Below are 23898 nucleotides of genomic sequence, written 5' to 3' on the forward strand. Positions count from 1 at the left end.
CCCCCTTCTGATGTTTGTTTGGTGTGAACAACTCAACCTATTGACCATGTCTGCAGTGAGCTGCTGCCACATGATTGGCTGATTAGATATTTGCATTAACGAGCAGCTGTACTTAAAAAAGTGGTCACTGAGTGTATTTGAACTTAGCAATGGTGCTTTATGAGATGCCTCACAAAAGAACATTGTAAGAGTGAATATTATTGGAGATAATAGTGGGATTTAAGTTCGGGCATGAATGCAAACTTGCATGCAGATATGGAAAATAATGGGGAAATATAATGTGCAGCAGTAGGAGATATAATATTTGTCTATTCCATCATCTGAAAATTAATATATGGCACTAAGCCCTGTGGGACATTCCTGGTCACTGGCAACCAATCCGAAAATGATCCTTTTTCAACTTGCTGTCTCTTATCAATCTGCCAATGCTCTAATCTTGCCAGTAACTTTCCTATAATGCCATGGGCTCTTAATTTGGTAAGCAGCCTATGTGCGGCACCTTGTCAAAGGCCTTCTAAAAGTCCAAATATACAACATTCACAGCATCCCTGTTATCTATCCTACTTGTAATCTCCTCAAAGAATTCCAACAGGGGTTTGTCAGGCAAGATTTTCCCTCAAGGAAATCATGCTGACTTTGTCCTAGGTTTCAGCATCCCTGTGGAACCAAATCCTAGTAAGAGCTAGGTCATTTAGAAAGCCAAAAAAGGGCAGATGTCATCATTGGAATATATTTTGCATGTTTTATGTCTCCTTCAGGTTGGTCCAGGTGATCTCTCCTGGATAATGTATTTTAGATTTGTACAGAGGGTTGCTATACTTTTTAAATGTATTTAGAGATTTTATTGTGTGTTGTAGTTGATTTAGCAGGAGATTTGCATCATGCATCTTATAATGATGTAAGTTTCCCCTTGTCGCCCCGGGGAGTTGAACTTAGGAAGTGGCACTGATATTGGTTTACTTTACTGGCTTTGATAATAAACTTTACAGTTTTAAAAAGAAAATTGCTCTTTTAGTAGTTATTCAAATCAAATGTCTTGTACAGTGAAAAATGGAAGCTTTTCCTAGTTTGTCTGATGCAAGTTCTCAGTTCTGCATTTTTAAAGTAGTAGCATTATCTATATTAAATACAAATAATTACCATTTTTTGTTTTTGTTTGAAGAGAGATAGTTAAATAACAGACAATAATTTGTTTAGAGTTTAATAGCAGCACTTGAACTTCATATAAGTTTTTCAAATGGCTTGTGTGCATGTAATAGTATTTTGGTGAGGAGACACAGTACTCTGCAAAAGTCCTAGGCACATATATACAGTGCCTATAAAAAGTATTCACCCCCTTGGAAGTTTTCATGTTTTGTTTTAAACATTGAATCACAGTGCATTTAATTTGGCTTTTTTGATACTGATCAACAGAAAAAGACTTTTGTGTCAAAGTGAAGATGGATCTCTACAAAGTGATCTAAATTAATTACAAATATAAAACAGAAAATAATTGAATGCATCATTCAAGCCCTTTTAATGTGGTACACCAGATCATCACTGGTTTCAGAAGTCACATAATTAGTTAAATAGAGATCTGTTTTTGGAGGCCTGTGTGTAGTCAAGGTGTTTCAATTGATTGTAGTAAAAATACACCTGTATCTGGAAGGTCCAACTGCTGGTGAGTCAGTATCCTGGCAGCAACTATACCATGAAGACAAAATAACACTCCAAGCAACTCTGTGTTATTGAAAAGCACAAGTCAGGAGAAGGATACAATATAATTTCCAAGTCACTGAATATCTTGGAGTACAGTTACGTCAATCATCAAGAAATGGAAAGAATATGGCTGAGCTGCAAATCTACCTGGAGCAGGCTGTCCTCAAAAGCTGAGTGACTGTGCAAGAAGGGGACGAGTGAGGGAGGCCACCGAGAGACCTGTGACAGCTCTGGAGGAGTTACAAGTTTCAGCGGCTGAGATGGGAGAGACTGCGTATACAACTGTTGCCCGGGTGCTTCACCAGTCGCAGCTTTTTGGGAGAGTGGTGAAGAGAAAGCCACTGTTGGGGGTAAAAAAAAACTTGCATGAAATCTCAGCTGGAGTTTGCCAGAAGGCATGTGGGAATGAAGTCAGTTGAAGATCCTATGGTCTGATGAAACCACAATTGAGCTCTTTGGCCATCAGACTAAACACTATATTTGACTTTTTTTGACACTGATCAACAGAAAAAGACTTTAGTGTCAATGTGAAAACAGATCTCTACAAAAGTGGTCAATATTAATTACAAATATAAAACAAAATAATTGCATAAGTATTCACCACCTTCTCCTTTGGGTCAGTATTTAGTAGGTGCCTCTTTGCAGCAATTACAGCCTTGAATCTGTCATCAACTTTGCACAACTAGACACTGCGGTTTTTTTCCCATTTCTTCTTTACAAAACTGCTCAAACTCTGTCAGGTTGCTTGGGGATTGTGAGTGAACAGCCCTTTTCAAGTCCAGCCACAAATTCTCAATTGGGTTGAGGTCTGGACTTTAACTTGGCCACTCCAGGACATTAACTTTGTTATTTTTAAGATATTCTTGTGTAGCTTTGGCTTTGTGCTTGGAGTCATTGTCTTGCTGGAAGACAAATCTTCTCCCAAGTCACAGTTCTGCTGCCGACTGTGTCAGGATTTCCCTGTATTTTGCTACATTCATTTTACCCTCTATCTTCACAAGCCTTCCAGCCTGCTGCAGTGAAGCATCCCCCAGCATGCAGCCTCCACCATGCTTCACGGTAGGATGGTGTGTTTTTGGGGTCCTAAATTTGCAACCAATATCCTGATTTGGTAAACAAACATGATGGAATTGTCACTCCAGTGGGAATTGTCTGTGGATTAGAGTTGATGGGTATGTTTTTCTTTGTGTAAAATTTGTGGTTATTATTTATCAGTGATTTTCATTCCTGAATTTTTGCCATTACCTTTCTGTACAATTCCATTTCAAATGATGCTTTAATCCTATGTTCTTGTGTTCCCTTTATTAGTCTTCTGAACTTGGATTCAATTAGTGTTCTGCTCTTTATCTGCTGCTCAGCATTTCCTTGTCCAAAGCTATTTGATGCACAATGTGAGGCAAAGTAGCAAATCTCTCCATAACCACAACAAACCTTTTTGTTTTTGTGCACCACAGTCTCGAGGAGACACCGGATTGCAAAGAGGGAGAGAAAATTTAAAAGTAGTGAATTGGGGCAGTCAGCACATTTTGCACGCCACAGTCTAGAGGAGACATTGGATTGCATAGGAGAGAAAGTTTAAAAGAAGTGAGTAAGGCAGTTGGCACATTTTGCGTGCCATAGTCCCAAGGAAACATTGGATTGTGCATAGTTAGGCACTTGACAAGGTCTAATTAAAAAGTTAGGTTTAAGCGGAGTGGTCATCCTGTGAGTAAGCTAGTGTTAGAGTGGGGAGTTGAGGCTTTGGCGAGGACAGGTATAGGTAGATTATTTTTTAATTTATTCATATTTAGAGCACGCGGGATGCCGGTCAGGACAGTGACATGCTCTTGCATGATGTGGGAAGGCAGGGAGACCTCCAGTGTACCTGACTACACCACCTGCAAGAAGTGCATCTAGCTGCAGCTTCTAACAGACCTTGTTAAGGAGTTGGAGCTGGAACTGGATGAATACCCGATTATTTGGGAGGCTAAGGGTTTGATAGACAACATACAGGGAGGTAGTTGTCCCCAAAGTGCATGACACAGGTAACTGGGGGAGAATACTACTGTGGTTGCCCTCAACAATAGGAATATTGCTTTGGATACTGTTGGGGTGGATGACCTAGCAGAGGAAAACCATAGCGATCAGGTCTCTGATACAGAGTCTGGCTCTGAGCTCAGAAGGAAAGGGGGGAGAAGAGGCGAGCTGTAGAGATGAGGGTTGGTTTGTTTGTTATGTGCTGTGTCATAAGATGTGGGCAATCATGGTCTTTAAATAACAATGAGTGTTCTTGGCAAATTTTTCTACAAGATTGGTTTGCCATTGCCTTCTTCTAGACAGTGTCTTTACAAGGCAGGTGATCCCAGGCCATTATCAACACTCTTCAGGGGCAGGTAGTGTTAAGGAAATGGGTAGGATGCAGAAAGACTTGGATTAGGAGAACGGGCAAGAAAGTGGCAAATGAAATACAAAGTTGAAAAATACATGGTCATGCACTTAGAGTAGAAAGTAATGTGCAGGCTATTTTCTAAGTGGGGAGAAAATCCAAAAATCTGAGATGCAGAGGGACTTGGGAGTCCTTGTACAGAACACCCTAAAGGTTAACTTGCAGATTGAGTTAGTAGTGAGGAAGACAAATGCAGTGTTAGTATTCATTTCAAGAGGTCTTGAATACAAGAGCAGGGATGTGATGCTGACACTTTATAAGGCATTTGTGAGGCTGCACCTTCAATAGTGTGAACATTTATGGGTTCCTCATCTAAGAAAAGATGTGCTGGCATTGGAAAGGCGGTTCACATATAAGGCTGATTTTGGGAATGAAAGGGTTATCATATGAGGAACGTTTGATGGCTCTGGGTCTGCACTCTCTGGAAGTTGGAAGGTTTGGTGGGGGGGGGGGGGGAGGAATCTCATTAAAACCTTTCGAATGTTGAAAAGCCTGATGTGGAAAGGATGTTTCCCATGGTGGTGAAGTCTAGGATAAGAGGACACAGCCTCAGGAAAGAGGAGCATCCATTTAGAACAGAGATGTGGAGAAATCTCTTTAGCCAGAGGGTGGGGAATTTGTGAAATTTGTTACCACAGGCAGCTGTGGAAGCCAGGTCATTGGGTGTATTTAAGATAGAGATTGATAGGTTCTTGATTGGACGTGGCATCAAAGGTTATGGAGAGAAGTCTGGGGAATGGAGTTGAGGAGGAGAAAGAAGGATCAGCCATGACTGAATGGCAGAGCCAACTCAATGGGCCAAATGACGCAATTCTTCTCCTTTAGCTTATGGTCTTGTATCACCGGCATATGTCATGAAATTTGCCAAGTTTGCGGCAGCAATACAATGTGATACATGATAATTATAGATAAACCTGAATTACAGTAAGTGTGTGTATATATGTATATATAATGTGTTAAATTAAGATAAATAGTTCAAAAACAGAAACTTTTTAAAAAGTGAGTTAGTGTTCATGGGTTCAATATCCATTTAGAAATTGGATAGCTAGAGTGGAAGAAGCTGTTCCTGCAACACAGAGTGTGTGCCTTCAGGCTTCTGTACCTCCCTTCCTGATGGTAACAGTGAGAAGAGGGCATGTGCTGGGTGGTGGTGGTCCTTGATGATGGAAACTGATTTTCTGAGTCACTGCTTCTTGAAGTGGTCCTTGATGATGGAAACTGATTTTCTGAGTCACTGCTTCTTGAAGTCTTGGATGTTACAGAGGCTAGTACTCATAATGGAACTGACTAATATTACAACTTTCTGCAGCTTACTTTGATCCTGTGCAGTAGCGCCCCATATCAGCCCATGATACAGCCAGTAAAAATGCCTGACACAGTAAGTTTGTAAAAACTTTGAGTGGTTTTGGTGACAAACCAAATTTCCTCATGCTCCTGATGAAGTGTAGCTGCTGTCTTATATTCTTTATAGCCACGTCTATATGTTGGGACCAGGTTAGATACAGACACCCAAGAACTTGAAATGGCTCACTCTTTCCACTTCTGGTCCACCTGAGTTTGTGTAAGTGAACATTTTGCGTCTAGTGATCATAATGCGATTAGTTTCGAGGTAATTGTGGTAAAGGATAGGTCTGATGCTTGAGGTGAGATTTTAAATTGGAGAAAGACCAATTTTGATGGTATCAGAGAGGATCTGGCATAGGACATGTCAGGTTGTTTTCTAGCAAAGGTGGATCTAGTATATTCAAAAGTGAAATTTTGAGAGTGCAATGTTTGTATGTTCTTGTCAGACAAGGCAGGTAGGAACAGATGATGTAGTTAAGTATAAGAAATGCAAGAGAGCACTTAAGAAGGAAATCGTGAGGGTCTATAGGGTCTATAGGCTTCTACTTCTATTATATGCATAAGGATAGCAATGGACGAAATTAGTCTTCCGGAAGATCAGTATGGTAATCAGTGTGTGGAGCCAAAAGGATGGTGGGGGGAGAGATCTTAAGTGGATTTTTTTGCATCTGTATTTCTGGGAAATGAACATAGACTCCATAGATTTGAGGCAATGCAGCAGCGAAATAATGGCCCTACACAGATTAGAGGATGAACTGTTTACTGTCTTGAGGCAAATTAGGGTGGAGAAATCACCAGGGCCTGACAAGGTGTTCTCTCGGGGCCCTGTGGGAGGCTAATGCAGAAATTACAGGGGTCATAGCAAAGATATTGTGGTAAACTATGTATACCTGTCTGGACACGCCCCTCTGCTGACTGCTCCTGTGGCTCCTCCCACAGACCTCTGTATAAAGGCGATTGGGGCACTGCTCCTCCCTCAGTCTCTGAGATGTTGTGCTCCCTTTTTGCTGCTAATAAAAGCCTATCGTTCACTTCCAGTCTCCGAGAGTTATTGATGGCGCATCAATTTTATTAGCAGCAATTTTAAAACATGGAGAGCATTTTACAACCCAGCAGATTGGATCTCGACCCTCAATCCCAGGAAGCCGGTGACACTTTCGAACTCTGGCTAGCATGCTTCGAATCGTACCTGGAGGAGATTCACATGAGCGATCCTGCCACGATGCGCAAGGTTCTCCTCTCCAGGATCAGTCCGAGGGTCTACTCCATGATCAGAGACCAAACGGACTTACTGGGATGCAATGGATGCCCAAAAAAGGCAATATCGACGGCCGGTGAACACCGTCTATGTAAGACATTGCTTAGCGACATGGCAGCAGCGGGCCAGAGAGTCGAGCACTGAGTGTGTCCGGGCCCTACAGACACTCGTGCGGGCCTGCGACTGCAGGGGACTGACGGCGGAACAACATGCGGAGCTGCTAGTACGAGACGCTTTCATTACGGGGATCAGGTCAGTGTACGTGCGCCAGTGGCTGCTGGAACACGCCAATCTTACCTTACATTCAGCGATCGAGCTGGCCGACACGCTGGAGGCCGCTCTGCACAACGCTGACGCTGTCCAGGTGTGCGATCTCCTGCTGGCCTCATGGACGCTGCAGACCCCGCAACCCGCCGGCAAATCGACCTCAGCTGCTGCCAGTCGCGAGTCCATGAAGTCCCCCGCAACCCGCCAGCGAATCGACCTCGGCTGCTGCCTGTCACGAGTCCGTGAAGTCCCCGCAACTGGCTGGCGAATCGACCTCGGCTGCTGCCAGTCGCGAGTCCGTGAAGTCTCTGCAACCCACCGGCGATTCGACCACGGCTGCTGTCAGTCGCGAGTCTGTGAAGTCCCCGCAACCGGCTGGCGAATTGACCTCAGCTGCTGCCAGTCGCAAGTCCGCGCAGTGTTACTTCTGCGGACTGGGAAAGCACCCCCGAAGATGCTGCCGGCCCAAGAAGCTACCTGCCCCAGCTGCGGCAAGAAGGGCCACTTCGCCAAGGCCTGTAAGTCCAAACCACAAGCGGGGTCGAGAAGCGCCGCGTGCGAGGCATGGGGGTCGCCATCTTGCCTGCTGCGTGCGAGGCATGGGGGCGGCCATCTTTGTCAGCGCCACCTCACCCAGCCTCCGACCCACGGGTGCTTACCGGGCACCAAGACGGCGATGCAACTCTGACCTCCGTGACCCTTGACCAAAGCGCTCCACACCAGCTCGCAAGGTCAGTGATGGACATCCTGGTGGAGGGGCACAGGACTTGCTGCCTGTTTGACACGGGCAGTACTGAGAGTTTTATTCACCCAGACATGGTGCAATGCTGCGGACTCATGACACGGCCGGTAAGTCAGAGGGTCACCATGGCTTCTGGATCACATTCCACAGACATCCGGGGGGGTTGAGTAGTGACACTGGTGGTTCAGGGCACAGAATATCGGGACTTTGCGTTACTGGTCATGCCTCAACTGTGTGCCCCTGTGCTATTGGGGCTCGACTTCCAGAGCCACCTGAAAAGTGTGACAATGGAGTATGACGGGCCCCTCCCACCAATCACTGTCAGAAATCCTCAGTTCTGTGGGACTTTGTCACATATCCCGCTACTGACCACACACACACACCGACCCACACATCCCACCCAACACCATGCCAACAGCCGTGCTACTGACACCACTTGCAGCCTCTCCACCCTCAAGATCCCTCCCCCACTGCTGTTCGCCAACCTGACCCCCGACTGTAAACCTGTGGCAACTAAAAGCAGGAGGTACAGCGCGGGGGACAGGGCCTTCATTAAGTCAGAGGTGCAGCGGCTGCTCAGGGAGGGGATTATTGAGCCAAGCACAAGTCCTTGGAGGGCCCAGGTGGTTGTTGTTCGGACCAGGCAAAAAAATAGGATGGTCGTGGACTATAGCCAGACCATCAATAGGTTCACGCAGCTTGACACGTACCCCCTACCCCGCATCGCGGATATGGTCAATCAGATAGCTCAGTACAAGGTGTACTCGACCATAGACCTAAAATCTGCTTACCATCAGCTCCCCATCCGCCCGGAGGACTGCCCCTACACTGCCTTCGAGGCAGGCGGCAGGCTCTATCACTTCCTGCGCGTCCCCTTCGGTGTCACGAATGGTGTCTCTGTCTTCCAGAGGGAAATGGACCAGATGGTGGACCAGTGCCAACTGAAGGCCACGTTCCCATATCTGGATAACATCACCATCTGCGGTCACGACTGGCAGGATCACGACACCAACCTCCAACGATTTTTCCAAGCGGCCAAAGCTCTTAACCTTACCTATAACAGGGACAAGTGTGTGTTCGGAACCACCCGACTTGCTATCCTTGGGTATGTCGTGGAGAACGGAGTCATTGGCCCTGACCTCGACCGTATGCACCCCCTGTTGGAACTCCCTCTTCCCACCACCCTCAGAGCCCTCAAACGGTGCCTGGGCTTCTTTTCCTATTACGCCCAATGGGTCCCTCACTATGCAGACGAGGCCCGCCCCCTGGTCAAGTCCACCACATTTCCCCTCTCAGCCGAGGCCCGCGCAGCCTTCAGCTGCATTAAAGAGGACATTGCCAAAGCAACGATGCATGCAGTGGACGAGACCATTCCCTTCCAAGTAGAGAGTGACGCCTCTGACTTTGCGCTGGCTGCTACCCTCAATCAGGCAGGAAGGCCGGTAGCATTCTTCTCTCGTACCCTTCAAGGCCCTGAAATTCGGCACTCCGCGGTGGAGAAAGAAGCCCAGGCCATAGTGGAAGCTATGGCACTGGAGGCACTATCTCGCCGGCAAAAGGTTCACCTTGCTGACTGACCAGTGCTCAGTTGCATTCATGTTTAGCAACCAACAGCGGGGCAAAATCAAAAATGATAAAATTTTGGGGTGGAGAATAGAACTCTCCACCTACAACTATGACATCCTGTACCAGCCTGGAAGGCTCAATGAGCCCCCTGATGCCCTATCCCAGGGAACATGTGCCAGCGCACAGCTCGACCAGCTATACGCCCTCCATGCAGATCTTTGCCACCCGGGGGTCACCTGGCTTTACCATTTCGTGAAAGCCTGGAACCTGCCTTACTCCCTTGAGGAAATCAGGACGATGACCAGGGACTGCCAAGTCTGCACTGAGTGCAAACCGCACTTCTACCGTCCTGAAAAGGCACAACTTATCAAGGCCACCCACTCCTTTGAGCGACTGAGTGTCGACTTTAAGGGCCCCCTTCCCTCCATCGACCACAATGTGTACTTTCTTAACATAATCGACGAGAACTCGCGGTTCCCCTTTGCCATCCCCTGCCCCGATACCACTGCCATGTCTGTCATAAAAGCCCTGCACCAGCTCTTCACTCTGTTCGGATATCCCTGCTATATCCACAGTGATAGAGGGTCCTTGTTTATGAGTGACGAGCTGCGCCAATACCTGCTGGCTAGAGGTATTGCTACTAGTAGGACCACAAGCTATAATCCCCGGGGGAATGGACAGGTGGAGAGGGAGAATGCCACGGTGTGGAAGGCCACACTCTCAGCCCTTAGGTCAAAGGGACTGCCGGTCTCTCGCTGGCAGGAGGTCCTCCCCGAGGCACTCCACTCCATCCACTCCCTGTTATGCATGTCCACCAATGCCACCCCTCATGAGCGACTCTTTTCTTTTCCCAGTAAGTCTGCCACTGGGACCACCCTACCGGCTTGGCTGACGTCCCCAGGGCCAGTGCTGCTCCGGAAACATGCGAGGAGCAATAAATACTCCCCGATGGTCGAGAGGGTTCACCTACTTCATGTGAACCCCCAGTATGCCTACATGGTCTTACCTGATGGGCGAGAGGACGCGGTCTCCGTCCGCGACCTGGCGCCTGCAGGAGCACCAGACCCCTACCCCGAACACTCCACGGTGACTACGAATCCCGTACCCGCCGATGTATATACCCACGAGACACCGCGCACACCAAGCCCTACACAGACTCCTCACGACCCTCCCATACCGGGCGCCACGCACACGCATGAGGGATTACTGATGCCTAACCGGCTGGCACCTCAAGTCAGGCCGGAGCCAGCACAACCACCGTCACCGGTGCAATCACCACCGGTGCTACATAGATCGCAGCGACGGACTTGACCACCTGATAGACTTGACCTGTAAATATACTTGTCAGAAACTTCGCCCCAAGGGGACTCTCTTTTAAAACAAAGGGGAGGGGGTGAATGTGGTAAACTATGTATACCTGTCTGGACACGCCCCTCTGCTGACTGCTCCTGTGGCTCCTCCCACAGACCCCTGTATAATGCCGATTGGAGACACTGCACCTCCCTCAGTCTCCGAGATGCCGTGCTCCATTTTGCTGCTAATAAAAGCCTATCGTTCAGTTCCAGTCTCCGAGAGTTATTGATGGTGTATCAGATATTTAAAACATCCTTAGCCACTGGTGAGGTGCCAGAGGATTGGAGCATTTTAAGAAAGGCTGTAAGGCTAAACCAGGAAATTATAGACTCGTGAACCTGACGTGGGTAGTGTGGAAAGTTATTGGAAGGAATTCTAAGAGATCGGGTATATGAGTATTTAGAAAGACATGGACTGATTAAGGATAGTTAGCATGTCTCCGTGCATGGTAAGTCATGTCTAACCAATCTTTGAGCTTTTAGTTACTAGGAAAGTTACTAGGTAAGTTACTAGGAAAGTTGATGAAGACAAGGCAATGGATATTGTCTGCATGGACTTTAGCAAGGCCTTTGACAAGGTCCTGCATGGGAGGTTGGTCAAGAAGGTTCAGTTGCTCGCCATTCAAGATGAGGTAGTAAATTGGATTAGACATTGACTTTGTGGTAGTAGATGGTTGCCTGTGTGACTGGCGCCTGTGATTAGTGGTGTGCTTCACTGATTGGTGCTGTGTCGGTTGGTGTTTATCATCCAGATCATTGATATAGATGACAATGTGGTAAACTGGATCAGCAGATTTGCTGAAGACATCAAGATTGGTGTAGTGGATAGCAAGAAAGGCTATCAAAGCTTGAAGCAGGAGTTGGACAAGCTGGAAAAATGGCAGATGGGATTTAATGCAGACATTTGTGAGGTGTTACACTTTGGGAGAACTAACCCAACTAGGGTTGGAGTGTGACAAAACAGAGGGATCTGGGAATCTAGATCCATGATTCCTTGAAAGTGGTGTCACAGGGTCATAAAGAAAGCTTTTGGCACATTGGCCTTCATAAATCATTGTATATCATTGTGCATCACAACCTGGTATGGAAGTTGTCCTGTCCAAGACCGGAAGAAGCTGCAGAAGATCGTGACCATAGCCTAGCACATCACACAAACCAATCTTCCATCCTTGGACTCACTTTACACTGCACGCTGTCGGAGCAGTGCTGCCAGGATAATCAAGGACACGACCCACCAACCAACACACTTTTTGTCCCACTTCCCTCCGGGAGAAGGTTCAGGAGCTTGTAGATTCGTACGGCCAGATTTGGGAACAGCTTCTTTCCAACTGTGACAAGACTGCTGAACAGATCCTGACCCGGATCTGGGCCGTACCTTCAAAATGTCTGAACCCGACTTGCACTACCTTACTTTCCCTCTTCTATTTTCTAATTATGATTTATAATTTAAATATTTATTATATTTACTTCGATTTGTACTTCAGGGAGCGCGAAGCACAGAATCAAATATCGCTGTGATGATTGTATGCTCTAGTATCAATTGTATGGTGACAATAAAAGTAAAGTATGGTCTGTTGAAGTTATATAAGATGTTGGTGAGGCTTAATGTGGAGTATTGTGTAGCAGCTTTGGTCACCTTCCTACAGGAAAGGTGTAAACAGATTGAAAGAGTACAGAGAAAATTTGCAAGGATGTTGCTGGGACTTGAGGACCTGAGTTATAGGGAAAAGTTGAATAGGTTAGGACTTCATTCTCTAGAACGTAGTAGATTGAGGGGAGATTTAATAGAGGTATACAAAATTATGAGGGGTATAAATAGGGTAAATGCAGGCAGTTTTTTCCCCCACTGAAGTTGGGTGAGACTACAACTAGAGGTCATGGGTTAAGGGTCGAAGGTGAACTGTTTAAGGGCAACATGGAGGGTTATCTTCACTCAGGGTGGTGTGAGTGTGGAGGGAGCTGTCAGCACAAGTGCTGGATGCAGGGTCGATTTCAACATTTAAGAGAAATTTGGATAGGTACATGGATGGGAAGGGTATGGAGGGCTATGGTCTGGGTTCAGGTCAATGGGATTAGACAGATCAATGTCGCAGTATGGATTAGATGGGCCAAAGGGCCTGTTTCTGTGTTGTGTTCCATGACTGTGTAATAATAACACAGCATATTATAGTAATACTTTTATCATTCATTCCTGTACACAAGAACACATTTTGTGTACATTCCCAATTCCCCCATGTTACTGTAAGCTTATCATTTAATACAACTGCCTGTCTATAATTATTTAAGTTGTTGTATGATATCTATTAATAGGACAATTTTCAGTTCTTGTACATCAGGTACAAGATTGTCGTCCGGTCCACTGTTAAACCTCCTTTGTAACCTTGAAGTTGAATTTCTAAATGGAGTATGGGTCAGTAATACAACAATTGAATTAATCAATAGGAGCATTTGAGAATTCAGAATTGTGTAGTCTAAAGTGGCATTTCTGAATGGTGTTGAGACAAGATGAACCTGGAAGTAAAAAGGGCATTTAATTCCAGTTTTTTGTTCTAGTGATAGTCACACAACTTCTTATGTTCGATCTGTAGTCTATCTGTTTCCTTAAGATGCCCCCAAAAACTCAATATCTTTGAGTAACAAAAGCCTATTAATTTCTGATTTCATATTGGCATGGCAATTTTTGTAGGAAGTTTCCAAATTTTTGCCAGCTTAAATTAACTCTGAAGGAAAAACAAATAAAAATGCAGATACTGAAATCTGAAACAAGAACAAAAATACTGGAAAAGCTCAGTCAGTCATGCAGCATATGTGCAAAGAGAAAAACAACTTTAGGTGAAGGTCTGGTATCCTTCTTCAGAACTCCAGAAAGAGCTGATTCTAATTTGAAGACTGCCTCCTTAGACTTGGATTGCCTCAACAACGGGCAGGTAATACATGGCTGCTTCTGCATTGCAAAACTAACTGGTACTCACAAGAGTTATGATAAATATTCTTTTTAAACTTTTTCTATTTAAAATTCACCCCTAAGATTTCATGGAAGAATTGAGATAAATTAATGAATTTCCCAGTTGTTTTAAGTTGAAATAAAAACTGATCTTGATGTGATCATTATTTTTCAATGTGGCAACAGTTTGATTAAAAGTGATTGCTTGCAAGTACAAATAAAACATTTTCAATGATAATTGCAAACACTAAATTAGATTTTAAGCCATATTATTCTAATTTTGATGGAGGACCCAAATGCTAACAGTGAGACTGCATGGGTCCCAGTTATGCCTGCCCTTTTGTTGGCTTTGTGGAACAGTCCATGTTCCAAGCCTATACGGGTATCCGTCCCCCTCTTTTCCTTCACTACATCGATGACTGCATTGGCGCTGCCTCCTGCACGCATGCTGAGCTCGTCGACTTCATTAACTTTGCCTCCAACTTTCACCCTGCCCTCAAATTTACCTGGTCCATTTCCGACACCTCCCTCCCCTTTCTTGATCTTTCTGTCTCCATCTCTGGAGACGGTTTATCTACTGATATCTGCTATAAGCCTACAGACTCTCACAGCTACCTGGAATATTACTCTTCCATCCTGTCTCTTGCAAAAATGATATCCCCTTCTCACAATTCCTCCGTCTCTGCCTCATATGCTCTCAGGATGAGGCTTTTCATTCCAGGACAAAGGGGATGTCTTCCTTTTTTAAACAAAGGGGCTTCCCTTCTTCCACCATCAACTCTGCTCTCAAACACATCTCTCCCATTTCCCACCCATCTGACCTCACCCCATCTGCCCGCCACCCCACTCGGGATAGGGCCCCCCTTGTCCTCACCAAACACCCCACCAGCCTCCAGGTCCAACGTATAATTCTCCGTAACTTCCACCACCTCCAACGGGATCCCACTACCAAGCACATCTTTCCCTCCCCCCCCCCTTCTGCTTTCTGCAGGGATCGCCCCCTACGTGACTCCCTTATCCATTCGTCCCTCCCCCCCCATCCCTTCCCACCGATCTCCCTCCTGGCACTTATCCTTGTAAGCGGAACAAGTGCTACACCTGCCCTTACACTTCCTCCCTCACCACCATTCAGGGCCCCAGACAGTCCTTCCAGGTGAGGCGACACTTCATCTGTGAGTCGGCTGGTGTGACATACTGCGTCCGGTGCTCCCAGTGTGGCCTTTTATATATTGGTGAAACCCGATGCAGACTGGGAGACCGTTTCACTGAACACCTATGCTCGGTCCGCCAGAGAAAGCAGGATCTTCCAGTGGCCACGCATTTTAATTCCATGTCCCATTCCCATTCTGATATGTCTATCCATGACCTCCTCTACTGTCAAGATGAGGCCACACTCAGGTTTGGAGGAACAACACCTTATATACCGGCTGGGTAGCCTCCAACCTGATGGCATGAACACTGACTTCTCTAACTTCCATTAATGCCCCTCCTCCCCTTCTTACCCATCCCTGATATATTTAGCTTTTACCCCCCTCCTTTTTTCTCTCTCTCTGCCCATTACTCTGCCTGTTCTCCATCTCCCTCTGGTGCTGCCCCCTCCCCTTTTCTTTCTCCCGAGGTCTCCCGTCCCATGATCCTTTCCCTTCTCCAGCTCTGTATTCCTTTTGCCAATCACCTTTCCAGCTCAGCTTCATCCCTCCCCCTCCGGTCTTTTCCTATCATTTTGCATTTTCCCCTCCCCCTCCTACTTTCAAATCTCTTACTATCTTTCCTTTCAATTAGTCCTGACGAAGGGTCTCAGCCCGAAACATTGACAGTGCTTCTCCCTATAGATGCTGCCTGACCTGCTGTGTTCCACCAGCATTTGGTGTGTGTTGCTTGAATTTCCAGCATCTGCAGATTTTCTTGTGTTAGTGTTTTAAGGGATTGAGTTTTACCAGCATATGCTAATTCTATCTTGAATTTGTCTCTCCCCCGCCCCATGAGACTGGAAAGAGGGGTTTGCTTCCTACTGGCATTGGTCTTTAATCTAAAACTGAGAGATTAGTCTCCAACCCACTGGCAGATTACGGCTGCATTTTCAGTGACAATACGACCATGTTTTAACCATAAATTTGCATTAAGATTTTGTCCTAAAATAAGCTGCATCTTTCCCCCCAGAGTCTGATAACTCTAACCACATTGTCATTGTCCTTTATAGTCGCAGCAGCTGTGTTGTGCCTATGTAAAGAGTTTCCTATCTTTTCGTTGCAAAGTAACAAATGTATGTCTACAGCTGTTCTGTCACTAAAAACTTTTCCTTATCTATATACCTATAAATTGCTGTCTTTTACCTCTCAATTTATTCCTCCTCAAAAACTTTGCTACTTTTGTTTTAGATTTTTTTAACAGCCTTTCAGCTACCTCTAATTTTTTTGGTCAGAAGATTTTGTATTCTGTTATTCAAACACAAATATTAGTGCAACACTTTACAGCACCAGTGATCACTGATCCAGGTTCAATTCTCGCTGCTGTCTGTAAGGAACTTGTACGTTTTCCCTGTAGCTGCGTGGATTTCCTCCTCCTTTCCAAAGGGTGTATGGGTGAGTAAGTTGTGGGCATGCTATGTTAGTGCGGTAGTGTGAGGATGACACTTGTGGGCTGCCCCCAGTGCATCCTTGGAATGTGTTGGTTGTTGACACAAAGCAAAGCATATCACTATGTTTCAAAATACATGTGACAATAATGCGAATCTTTAAGTAAAAGGCAGAATGCCTAAATGAGGGAAGGCATGTAATTTGACCTATATACCAAGATTCCCAAAGTCAAAAGGTACAGTATATTTTAAATGGGGCTGAACTTTACACTCTTAGTTGGAGATGCATCCAATGTGGACTTATCTCCATCTGAAGGCACTAACAGGGAATTTGATGCCCAGGCTTCCACGATTGGGAACTCATGAATTTTAGTATTTAGCCATCGTTCTTAGTAGCCCACATCTGTGGAAAAATTATTACTGTTTTAAATTTTGCCTGGAAAGTTTGTGATAATATACCTGTAAGGTAAACGTTTCTGGTGCTTAGTGTGGAAGTATATTTAAAGATAAAACTTAAGTCTTGGATTATAAATAGAAGAATAAAATACTGCAGATGCTGAAAATCTGAAATAAAACAATGTGAGAAGTACTCAGTAGTTCAGTCTGTGGTAAAGAAGGTTTCCTAGCTAAAAGTAATGGATACGTACGCGGAGTCAACACAAAAAAGAGCTCATCGTCATTTTGGTATTGAATTAATATGAGAATGAATTTGGACAAATTCATATTGCCTCACAAGTGGGGGGAGAGAAACTCGGTATTGTGGGTGTGTTTTGATGATTTAAAAGGCAGCTGACCAAGTAACAGAGGGCATAAATATTGGTATTTACTTCAGTCAAAGCCTTTTTAAAGTTGCGTGTACTTTTGCACCATCTTGCTACTTAGTTGATTAGCTGCATTTAGTCCTTTTTAGTTGTAGACAGGAAACCTGTAGTATCCAACATCCCTCATCACGTTTGAATGCACTGTACCACTCTCATCCTGCACTGGTCACTTTTCATCTTTTATTCTACTGTTTTACATATTCATCCAGCAGTGGTTCCCTCCTACAGTCTTAAGACATCCGGGTTAGTAGATTAATTGGTCACTGTAAATTGTCTTATGATTAGGCTAGGGTTAAATCAAGGGTTGCTGAGTGGTACAGCTCAAATGGCCAGAAGGACCTATTCCATGCTGTATCTCAATAATAATAAAAAGGTAATTACATTAGTGGCAGTAATATTATATTGTCTTACATAATTATGCAGCTTGCACTTTGTCAACCAGGCCATGCCACTCAGGGACTTACGTTAATGTTATTCTGTGACTGTATGTGCTGTGTTTTGCACCTTGGCCCCAGAGGAACAATACTCAGTTTAACTGTATACATTGGTATGATTGACAATAAAGTTGAACTCAAGTTTAATGGCAACTCGATCTTGAGTTTAAGAGCAGAAAAGCAGCTGTTTTTTGTAATATAGTTGTTATAAAGTGCATTTTCCTGGACAGATGTAGATTTGGTTTTGTTACAATACAGCAACAGCTTGCTATTCTCTAACTGCACCAAGAGATTATTTACTCAGAAGTGGCCACTTGAGAGATCATTTGGAGAGTGACTACCATTAATTTCTGTTAATTAGTACCTTCATGACTAGAGGATGGACAGAGATATATTTTTACAATGATGACATTTGTATGTAAGGTTTATGCGGTAAGGTGCCAGAAAGCGAAATGTTAATGTCAGTATAAGAAACTGAAATTAGAAATGGAGATATGAGTGAAGTACTGTGCAAGAGAAGGGTTTTTCCTCTCTTATCTTTGATCATAAAAGGATGACCCATAACATTTTCATCTGCTATAATTCTGTGCTTTTTATTTTTGCTAATCCATTGTTGGAATTCATTCAGAGGCCCAGAGAGATAACATGCACTGATATGTGCCTTTTATCCTTTGGCTTTCTGTCAGTTCTGGTCAGATGTTCTGTGCCTGCCCACATTCCAAACATCAGAGGTACAAAATAAGTAATGTGTATTTTGTTCTTGCATTTTAAAGCAAGTTAATGATTAATTGCTGAGGTACTGCAACAAGCTGAAGTTTCTGTTTGTCACCAATGACCTACATTGACATTGAAGTATTCTGCGGGCTTGTTAAAAGTGGATGTAATGAAAATGTTAAGAAATACTTGGAATTCTGTGCCTTGATTGACTCGACTGTTTTCATTGAGTTCTCCATGTCATTAACTATTTTTGCTTTGTTTCAGGAGCTGAGAGTCTGATCCTAAAAGACCGAAAATGGACGGCCACGTTGAGCAAAACCCAGCGGACAAGCAGGCACCCGTAGATTACGGAGTCCAAATACGATTCATAGATGACATCAAGGGCACCAACAAGGTCAAGAAACCCAAGAAGAACTTGGCCAAATCAGGATCTTATGGTGTTGTGGTGAGAGTCCAGGGGATTTCTGGACAGCCGTTTGTGGTATTGAATAACAGCGATGGTGCACCTTCAGTGCCTGGGGCATCCAGCAGAATGGATTATGCTAAAGGTGGTATCCATGAAGGGAGCAGCGACGCTCTACCTGGCACACAGATGCAGAGAGCCGCACACCCAAAACCAAGTGAGTTTGCAATGCCTGAAAACCCATATGGGGACGCCGTCTTAGTGCAGCCACAATCTCACAGTGGCTCCCAGTGCACTAGCTCTGACGAGGAGACTGGTTCCAAATGTTACGCGAATGTTTATGATTCAAAAACATATGTGCAAAATAACACACACAACTTTCCATACACACATGATGAAGGTCACCAGTCCTTGCCTCGTCGGAGGCCAATGCACCAGGAGGAGCAGCTAAGAAAGTTTCATTCTCATGGATCATTGCTCATTTCAGATGGAGTAGAGCATTCCAGAGAAATTGGCCCAAACTACCAGTTTTTGCCTGAAGAAAGACCAGGTTTCAGGATCCCAAGCCCTGCTGCTTCAGCTGATGGTGAGAGATCTGTTAGCAATTGGAAAGGAAAACATAATGGCAACTTGGATCATAGACACCTGGAGAAACCATGGACTAATACCGCATTTAATTCCACAAAGCCACTGACCAAAGCTTCCTCTGTTACTGATATTTCATTGAAGTCCAATGATGTCAATGAGATAGACACCAAGCCTCTGTCTTCTGTGGATACGCTAATTAGTAAATTTGATGGAAAAGGAGGGCAACAGAGAGGAAGAACAGCGCGGCGTAATCGGATTTCCCCTGAAGATCGCAAGCGATCACAAAGCCTTGATAGAGAGCTGTACCCCTCCAGGGAAGCTGAGACTAACAGTCGGCCTGCGACCGGCGTTAACCAAAAGCCTTTTCGATCCAGTGACATAATGGATATTGGTAAAGACATTGAAACTGCCAGGATCTTTGAGGTAAAGTCTTCAGTAGTCTCTAGGGAGTCTTCCTCTCCAATCCAATTTGCACCTCAATATTCATCTACAGATAAAGCATACACCACAGGATTTCAGAACAAACTTGACAAGGAATCAGGGAACCATCCTTCTTTCAATTCAGCCAGCCTCCCCAGGAAATGGAACCAGAACCAAATGGAAATGGAACCCAGAGTGGAGAAGAATCCAAAGGCTGCCATCTTTGCTGAACAAGATGTTGAGGTAGGAAAACTTAAAAGAAATAGTTTACATTCTATTTCTAATACTACGATATGGTTTAAAGTTAATTTAAAAGATTCATCACCACCTTTTGATTCGGCCAACAACAGTGATGTCATCAGCAAATTTAAATCTGACAAAATTAGTCACATAGCTATACTTGAGTCATAAGTATAAAGCAAATAGAGCAGGGGGCTAAGCACACAGCCTTATGATGCACATGTGTTGCTTGTGATTGTGGAGGCAATGTTACCAACTGGAGTCTGCAACTAACTGAAGAAATTGGGGATCCAGTTGCACAAGGAGGTATTGAAGCCCAAGTCTGGGAACTTATTGATTAGTTTTAAAGGGATAATAGTGTTGTATGCTGAGCTGTAGTCAATGAAGAGCATTCTGATGTACTCATCTTCACTGTCCAGATGTTCTAGAATTGAGTGGAAAGTATCTGTTGTTATGTAGAGCAAACTGAAGTGGATCCAAGTCGTTCCTCAGGCAGAAGTTGATGTACATGACCAACCTCAATGCACCCAGTGAAAGATGGCATTGCTGCTGAGTTCAGTGATTGTTTACGTACAGTACCTGACTGTTCTAATGATTATCAAAGTATGTATACTATATACAACCTTGAGATTTGTCTCCTTGCAGGCAACCACAAAACATAGAAACCCAATAGAACCCATTCAAACAAAGAAGACTGACATACAGCCAAAGATAGAAAGAAAAGCACTGAGCAAAGAACAAAAGCAAGCAAACAACTGAAGTTCACCAAAGTGAGTCCACAGCTGTGAATCACTAAGTCCATCACCGCAGCCAATTCAGTAGCCCGTTAGTTTCAGGCCAGAACCTCAGTTCAACTGGACATGAGTAAACCTTGCAGAGCAGCAAGCTGAATTGAATAGACCTGTCCCTCACCTCTGGCCCTGACACTCTGACCTTTTCAATCTGCCCCTGCATTTAAATCGTTCAAACCTCAGGTTGTTCCTTGCTCTCGGGCCCAGGCCCCACTGCCTCAATTTGGTCCATACCCAACCTTTCCAATTTGGCCTGCTGCTTAAATCAATCAAACGTCAGGTCGTGAAGTGACAAAATATTTAGTTGTCCATGCTGGGTTAAAAGTCTGAGCCGTTGATTTTTCACAAGTGTGCATTCTATCTTAAATGCATGTCTTATTCTCACTTGCATTTTACTTCTGCTTCTGAGGTGTGTCTTGTGCTTTGTGTTCCACTAAGTCTGTGGCTGTATTTAAGTTGGCCCTTTCATTTACTGGAAAACTCTGTTTTGTTTTACTATTGAGCAGTTGGGAGAGTACAAGTTCCCCCGTTGGAGAGTAAATTATAGGCTGCAAGGTTCCACACATAAACAGTAAGGTGATATGATCATAAGACGATGAACATCCCTGCCATGCTTTCTTCTCATCTGTCATCAGGAAGGAGGTATAGGAACTTTGCGTCTCACACCACCAGGTTCAGGAACAGTTATTACCCCTCAGCCATCAAGCTCTTGAACCAAAGGGGACAAATTCATTCACGCCACCACTACTGATCCTACAACCTATAGACTCACTATCAAGGACTCGCTATCAAATATTGGAAACTCATGTTTCCAATATTTATTGCTTATTTTTGTTTCTTTTGTATTTTTGTCTTTTGTACATTGGTTGTTTATCTGTATTCGCATTTTTTTCATTGTTCTATTCTGTTTCTTTGTATTTGCTGAAATACAATACCCACAAGAAAATGAATGTCAGGGAAGTATATGGTGACATATATGTAGTTTGATATTTACTTTGAATCTTGAAATCTGAAGATCTGTTTTTCCCTGATACTTGTTCAAAATATTGCAATGCAATTGTTTGAGAGAACAGATGAAGACTTGTTTTAATACAAATCCACAACTTTTGGATATATGTATTACTCTGGTATAGCATGAGAGGCTGAAGCTAGATTGTGTTGTCTTCCAACAGTACCATAGTGTCAGACTTGCAGCTGAGATTTGCCGAAGCTACAGAAGATCAGTACCTTCTGAGCTATAACTAGTGAAGTATAAACTGTAATTTGGTTATAGTTCTCCAAAGTATTTATGGGTTTTAATCTATCAGTGTGCAGTTGTTATCAACTTCCCTGATCAAAACAAGTTAATGTTTTACTCCCTATGTACTCTGTTTACCTAACTTCAACTCTCTGGTGTAGTTTACAAGGAAATGTCACAGTCAATTCAGAGCATTACAGCTTGTGGTGTTGGAGTTTGGAGTTCAGTTCAGGTGCTGTCTGTAAGGAGTTTGTTTATTCTCCCTATGACTGCATGAGTTTCCTCTGGGTGTTCTAGTTTCCTCCCACAATCCACAGACCCTTCAGCAAGACTGAAAAGGAAGGGGCAGAAGCCAGAATAGGAAGGTGGAGGGAGGGGAATGAGTACAAGCTGACAAGTGATGAGTGAGACCAAGTGAGGAGGAAAGTAGATGGGATGGAGGGGATGAAGTAAGAAACTGGAAGAGGGGATGAAGTGAGATAGGTGGAAGAGGTAAAGGGCTAGAGTGCTGGGTACAGTTCAATCACTATTGTAATAGTATGAGAGTGTACGGAGGGGATTTATGAGGAATTTGCCAGGCTACAATGTAAGCTACAAGGAAAGGTTGGTTACATCAGGGATGTTTATTTTGCACAAAGCTGATTGAGGGAGTTCCAATTGAGGTAAATAGTTATGAAAGTGAATAAAAAAGGCATCTCCCCAGGCCGAAAAGTTCAAAATTGAAACGTGAATTCAAGTTAATTGGTGTAAGGGCCAGAAGTGGATTGAGCGTTATTCATTTCATGCAACAATTGGGAGGAGGGATGTGGGGAGAAAGAGACACCCACAGCCCCAGAGGTCAGGCAGCATCTATGCAGGGAAATAAACGGTTGGACCTTGGTGAAACACTTTCATCTGTAGAACCAACAGGTGAAAAATTGTATTAATCTAAATTAAAAGAAATCCAATTCTAAACACGAGATTCTGGAGATGCTAGAAGTCCAGAGCAACATGCAAAAAAGCACTGGAGGAGCTCAGCAGGTCAGGCAGCATCTATGGAGATAAGTAAATAGTCGATGTTTTGGGCCAAGACCTTTTATCAGGACTAGAAAGGAGGGAGGGAAAAAAGCAGAATAAGGAGGGGAAGGAGTGCAAGCAAGAAGGTGGTAGGTAACACCAGGTGGGTGGAGGGGAGGGGGATGAAGTAAGAAGCTGGGAGGTGATGGGTAGAAAAGGTAAAGGGCTGGAGAACAAGGAACCTGATGGGAGAGGCGAGTTGAAAAATGGGGAGGAGGTGCACTGGGAGAGATGATAGGCAGATGAGGAGAACAGTGAGCCCGAGTGGGGAATTGGAGGAGGGAAGAGGGAGAGGGGCAAATCCTTCCAGAAGTTAGAGAAATTGGTGTTCATGACACTAGGTTGGAGGTTCCCCAGATGGAATATGAGGTTTTGCTCCTCATTGTTGCAGTAAAGGAGGCCATCTTCATGTTGGAATGGAGATTGGAATTAAAATGGTTGACCACCGGGAAATTCTGCCTTTTGTGGGTGCAGTTAACGCGCTCAAGAAAGTGGTCCCCCAGTCTATGTCTGGTCTCACTGACGTAAAGGAGGATCCAATTCTAGTTTGCACTGTCTCATTTTGTAATTCAATATTTAAAGTCTAGGCATGATTATAAATTTTGTGCTGCACTTCCTCCAGGCTATTGTTTCTCCTAAAGAAGATGCCCAGAACTGCTCATGACACTCCACTAGTGGTCCAACCAAGGTTTTGTTTCATGGTAGCAAAACTTATTTATTCTCGTATTCCAGTCATTGTGTAAGAGCTGTCATTCTAGAAGCCCTGACTATTTCTATGTCTGGTATGGCATTAAGTAATTTAGTGTACCCCATCATCTGAAGGGCAACTCTTCATAAGTATGCACCTCCATCACCAGTCCTTCACCTCTGCTGGATCCTATAGCTTAAGTATGTGCAAACATGAGAAAATCTGCAGATGCTGGAAATTCAAACAACACACACAAAATGCTGGTGGAACACAGCAGGCTAGGCAGCATCTAGAAGGAGAAGTACTGTCGGCGTTTGGGGCCGAGCCTCTTC

General features: G+C 44.4%; 1 protein-coding gene across 3 annotated transcripts in view; it reads left to right on the forward strand.

The window, feature by feature from the left end:
- The window catches only part of cgnb (cingulin b), a 153642-nt gene that overhangs the window by 44117 nt on the left and 85627 nt on the right, over positions 1-23898 (forward strand). For 2 of the 3 annotated variants that reach the window (XM_073061089.1, XM_073061091.1), the window contains exon 2: positions 18408-19797. In XM_073061089.1, the coding sequence (XP_072917190.1) occupies positions 18439-19797 (1359 nt within the window). In that variant the 5' untranslated portion in view covers positions 18408-18438. Of the gene's footprint in view, positions 1-18239; positions 18307-18407; positions 19798-23898 lie in introns of those variants that run through there. The other variant, XM_073061090.1, reaches the window with a different exon arrangement.

This window comes from Hemitrygon akajei, chromosome 11 (assembly GCF_048418815.1).
Source record: "Hemitrygon akajei chromosome 11, sHemAka1.3, whole genome shotgun sequence".
Classification (NCBI taxonomy): domain Eukaryota; kingdom Metazoa; phylum Chordata; class Chondrichthyes; order Myliobatiformes; family Dasyatidae; genus Hemitrygon; species Hemitrygon akajei.